The sequence below is a fragment of the Lactuca virosa genome, chromosome 1 (genome assembly GCF_052849685.1).
Source record: "Lactuca virosa cultivar CGN04683 chromosome 1, Lactuca_virosa_CGN04683_v6, whole genome shotgun sequence".
Classification (NCBI taxonomy): Eukaryota; Viridiplantae; Streptophyta; class Magnoliopsida; order Asterales; family Asteraceae; genus Lactuca; species Lactuca virosa.
This window is the reverse complement of record NC_136426.1, coordinates 21,488,917-21,494,612: the sequence shown is the minus strand read 5'-3', so window position 1 is coordinate 21,494,612 and position 5,696 is coordinate 21,488,917. Positions and strand designations below refer to the sequence as shown.

Here is a 5,696-nt window from a genome sequence, read left to right as displayed (position 1 = left end):
CAAAATGCCACCAATTGAAGAAGGAGTTTTTAGCTTTGCTTTCTTGTGGATTGTCAGAATCAAATTGGTCAGAATGCCACCAATTGAAGAAGGAGTTTTTAGCTTTGCTTTCTTGTGGATTGTCAGAATCAAATTGGTCAGCCCCGAAAGCTTGAACACAGGGCTTGTGGCCACCTTGCGCAAATGTGACAAGGTATAGTGAGATGAAGAACAGGATGACTTGGAGTTGAGGAGAATAAGGCAGTTTCACAATCAAAGTGGAAAGAGCCAGAAACGCAAGCGCTTGTTAATTGTAATCAAATTTCTCATCGATATTGGTGATGGAATTGATTTGTATAGGCATCACAACCCTGAATTGTAGCAATGGAAAACTGAAATTTAGGATTCGTGGGGGAGAGGGATCATGGGATGGTTGGCCCTCAATGGATTCAACATCTAGGAGATTAGAAGTTTGACATCGATGGAGGTTGAAGAAAGTGGAAGGAGACGTCATGTTTGGATGGATGCTTGAGGCAAGAGAAAACTGAAGAAACTGTAATTAATGAGTTTATGCGGCCAGGATTTGATGTTGAAGAAATACTAACAGCGGTTTTTCACTCCCGCTGTTAGTAATATTTATAATTTGAAGAATCATGATATCTTGATAATTAATATTTGACTAGAAAAAACGAATAAATTGTCTAAATGGCAATGTATTTTTCTGCATTCACCTTCAAAGAAGATCGGACAATCTAATTTTTTTTTTTTTTTTTGAACTTTCTAGATTGGTTTCAAACTAAATAAGGCTATTATTATTATTATAAATAAACATTCCAATAAAACAAACTTAATTTACAATTTCAGTACATTGTAGAGGAAAAATCAATTTTTTATTTTTTTTTAAAATAAAATTCAAAGTAAATCCACTAGAGACCAAACATGTTTGATATAATATAATAATTCGACAACCCTCTTCGCCTCCCTTCTTTCTGGTGCATTTTTACATGCCGCCTACAAGCAACATTGACAAACACATATGAAATTAGTTGGTAATAATAAAATATAATCAATAAAGAATATATGAAAATAGCAATGTACCTGCATTACTTCCCAAGATTTCCACTAAACAAAATATAAATAACATGTGTAATATTTATTGAAAGTAAGTTGATTTTTTTTCCTCATAGTTGTAAAAGTAATAAACCATGGGACTAACAATAAAAAACCAAAATCTCTCTCTCTCTCTCTCTCTCTCTCTATATATATATATATATATATATATATATATATATATATATATATATATATTGCTGTGAGTCTTTGCTTTTGGTAAAGTTTACTCCTTTTTGAACGGTTTGTTCGGTAATTAGCTATATATGTTTGGGTTTAGTTTTATTTATATCCAGTTAATTTCTGCAGTAGTATGATTTTTATGGTTATTGACCATCGTCTAGACATCAAGCTTACTAAAGCAGTTATCTAGCTTTTAATATTTCCAGCCACTTAACTGGTCAATTAAATAATCTAACCATGGTAAAGAATCACCCAAACGATCCATTCATTATTTTGATGGTTTGATCAAACATCACTTCCTATGACTGACCTTTTGAGTGATTTTTCTATATAGTTCTTAACATATGCCTACCTCCCTTTACTGTTTTTTCAAACAACCTTTTTCAGGTGTACCACAATGTTCCTAAATAAAAATACATGGTTGAAGTTGAAAATGGTGGTGGAAGAGACACTAAAATTAAGCCCCACTCCACATCGGTGATCCCACATGAAAGCTTAAGCCATTATCAAATTGGTTGTTACGACATCCTTCCTAAGATTGTTTTTTTTTAATCAGTGGGTGGGGTATATATAGGAAGAGATCCAAGCACCTACTTATTTACTATATTGTTCTTTAAATATTCCACTAGAATCCAAGATTATGAGATGTCCTTGTTCAAGTGCAATAGTAGGCTTATAAAAACAGAGATGATGTAAAGTCTCACTTGTTAAGAAAGATAATCTCAAATGCCCATCTGGATTTAAATCATCTCCAACCATAATACTATCTCCCTCATATATATTCTATTCTCACCTCCTTGCTAGAATTTAAATTGATCTTGCATACAAACATGTAAAAGACAAAGTTAGCAAATATTCTCCCCAAAAAACATATCTTGCATACCAATTAACATTTCCTACTACAAAAAAAGACTTTTTCACAAATTTTATGACAAAATCCTACTTAGTTATAATCCATAATTTGATGAAGCTACACAAACAAGGAGAGAGAGAAAGAGAGGTAAGAAAAAATTTTCTTTTTACAAGCAATAAGCCAATAAGCAAAGCAACTATCAAGTAGAGCCAGTCCTAGACATGAGAGACATGGCCTTTCTCAAGTCCAATGATTTTAGAGACTCGGGAAAATTCTTCCCCTGTACCTGTGGTGGGACCCACAACCCACCACTATGAGGTGATAGCACCTGTGATTGGGATGACCCACTTTCTGGAACTTCTTTCGCTTTCTTCACAAATTCAAAGAATTCTGCAACTTGACGAGCATACCTTCAAAAATAGACAATAAAAAGTTAGAATTTAATATTATTATACGAGTATAACATGTAATTAAAAATAGCTTACTGCTGCTTAGCTTCAATATCCTTTGAAAAGTCAATGTTGGGTTCACAATCAAGAACCAAAGCAGGGACCTGTTTGTTACATACACACACACACAAACAAAAATTACATTAGCAACTAACTAACTAACTAATAGACTTAATTAAACTATAAGGGTTACCTTTTGAATACTTGAGTGCATATGATTGCCTTCCAAATAGAAAACCTGATCTTTTATACCAGGATGCAAGGAGGCATCCATGTGAGGGGGAAGCTTGCTGACAGATAAAACACCATGATTTCCAGTTTCAAATGGTAAAAGCCAGCTCTCATGTTTTTCATGCAGACCACGAAGATAATCAAGGCTTACTCCACCTTCTTCTTCTCTCTTGCGTAGCATCATTCGTTTGTGGCAGGTATCAGGGCTTGCTCTCAGATAGATGAATCCATCTGGAATAAGTCCAGGAAGAGATGAAACAACTGGATCAAACCATGAATCATAAATGCTGATTTCCATCTCATTCATCCAGTTTGCTTCATGAACAGCTCTCACAAACACCTTCATCAAGTAAGTACCAAAAGTAAACAGCCATCAGGAAAGGTTAAAATTACCTAATTATCCCTAGCTTTAAACAACTCATTATCTGTTTGGTTCTGATTCTTTATAAATTATAAGCACTTTGAAAAGACATATCCAAACAAATCCCTTAATCAATTAAATATCTCATTATTCGATCATTTAGCTCTAGTTCTTCAAGTTGCAATAACAACTATTACACACCCCCTAAACTAACATTTCCATGGTATTGTAAATATTCACATATCATTCGGGGGCAAACTTTGTCATTCAAGTTAAAGCTAAATTGCTATAGTAAAAAGGGTCAAATGCAAGAAATAACATTGAACTTTTTCATCTATTTGGTATTATAGCATTCTGCTTTTACTTCTTTTGATTTTTATAGTTTTTTTCTTATTAAAACATTTTACTTTAAAAAATCACCCATTATAGAATTGAACTTCCAATTTGTTTCTTATTAGGATGTTGCCCTTTGAAAAATCAACCCAATTATAGAAGTGATAACTGCTTTAAATTTTGATAACGTTGACATGATTGGGTGGATTTTTCAAAGCACAATATCGGTAATAGGAAAAATGAAAGTAGTATGTTCTAATATAATAAAGATATCAATGAAAGTACATTAATTTAACCCTATTAAAAACAGAGAATTTATAGAACAAATGGCATAGTTCGTACCATTCTATCACTGAAAACACTTCTTTCCATCAACCTGAGAGGCTTAATTCCACCAGATGATTCTTTCTCCTGCATAACTCTTGTAACAAAGACATAATTTTGGAAGGTGTAAGCATACCTTTGTGGCTCAGAATAAAAGGCATCTAAAATGTTAAAATGATCAGGTCCAATATCCTGCCATTTATCAATAGGTTCAGGAACAATCTCAACAAGATCCTGAAGCTCAAGAGTCTCATTAGCAATTCTCTTCAAGAAAGTTGTCTTCCCCACACTTATATTTCCTTCTACACAGAAAGTAAGCCGCTTCTTTTGGGCTGAAATGGCATCAGAATTGGCACCACCATCTTTCATTTCTTCATTCACGCTCTCTTTGATGAAGGTGGTTATACTCTCAGCATGGTTTCTATGTATAATGCCCACAGAGGATTGTAAAAACTCGACCATCTTCTGATTCGATTTCCCATAAAACTGTTACAAGAACAACATAAAAACTCAATTCAAAAATTTTATATTTAAACATCAATCTCAATGCAACTATCTCCAAAGAAGAAATCCATTAAAGCAATCCAAGAACATCAATTTGAGGGAAATACCTTGTCCTTGTAGATTTTCTTGAGCTCAGCAACACCAGCAATGCCATTCTCCACGAGCTTCCTCAAGTTCCTCGGTCCCACGCCTGGAATTCTCAACAAATCTGGATTTCCGGGGAGTAATGGAGGAGGACTACAACTACCACCCAAAGAACTCCTCTGCCTCCTGTTTAATCTCGCGGGCTTCACCTCCGAAGCCGACAATCCTTTCTCAGTCTCACCGCCACCGCCACCGCCACCGTCGTCTTCACTATTCATGGCAGAAATCGGAAACCCCTTATCGGATGAGGTAGAAGAGGTACGAAACCAAGACAAACGAGACCCACTACGACTCTCCTTAAGCACAACCCATGCTCTATCAGGGACAGTTGTAGCACTCTCGATGGAGCAACGGCAAATTCGACATCTATTACCAGAGCTCAAGGCGTAACGAGGGGAACTCGAAGACGTGGTATAATTACACATGGAAATCATGGGGTTCAGACCACTAAGAGAGGGAGGCATACCGGAACTACGTAACTGTAAAGCGGTGGCAGCCGGCGGCATTGAGAAGGGAAGTGAAAAGGGACTGTGTTGCTTAAACCTTAGAGAATGTAAGGTGCGTTTGTGGATATTTTGCTTAAACCCTAGAGGGATAAGGGAAACATGAGGGGGTAATATAGTGGATAAAGGGCTCAGGATGGGGGCCGCAGAACAAGGGGTTAGACGCAGCAGCTTCTGCATAACTTCCAAACATTTCCTTGCAAAAATCACTATCTTCTTTGTCTTTTTGCTTCGCTTTCACTGTAATTTTGCCGTACGGCAATTCAAGTTGGTATTGAAAACCAGGAATGATGGGAGAAGGAAAGCGTTTTGTGTGTGTTTCACACCATAACCATTTCCTTTCTTTATTCCTTCCTCTTTTTTGCCCTAATATGTTGGGCTTTGGAGCTCCATTAGACTAGAAATTACAGTGAGAAGGAAACTAAAAACAAACAAGGAATGAGGGAATCTACAACTCAGTATCAAAAAATACATGACTTTTTCACCATCAATTTGTTTATTTATCGCACACTTATCAAAGAAATATGTTTTTCATATTTTAATAAAAAAAATAACTATACAGTATATAATATAGGAAAATTGAGTAATCTATTTATTTTTATATTGTTTTTTAACGACATGGTTGGTTTTTTTTTTTTTAAACTAATCATCTTGTTTCGGAATGGAATATTCCTAAGTCCATTTCGGATTGACGTCATTAGTCTCGGCCCATTCCGGATACA

At 35.5% G+C, this 5,696-nt stretch overlaps 1 protein-coding gene across 1 annotated transcript; it reads right to left on the bottom strand.

Moving 5' to 3' along the window:
* Positions 1–2,172: 2,172 nt before the first annotated feature.
* LOC145121797 (uncharacterized) lies at positions 2,173–5,377 on the bottom strand. The gene is made up of 5 exons (XM_079057657.1): positions 4,435–5,377; positions 3,842–4,309; positions 2,768–3,145; positions 2,611–2,678; positions 2,173–2,535 (listed from the first exon to the last, which is right to left on the bottom strand). The coding sequence occupies exons 1-5, from the start codon at positions 5,152–5,154 to the stop codon at positions 2,325–2,327; spliced, it is 1,845 nt and encodes a 614-aa protein (XP_078913783.1). The 5' UTR covers positions 5,155–5,377; the 3' UTR covers positions 2,173–2,324.
* Positions 5,378–5,696: the final 319 nt, after the last annotated feature.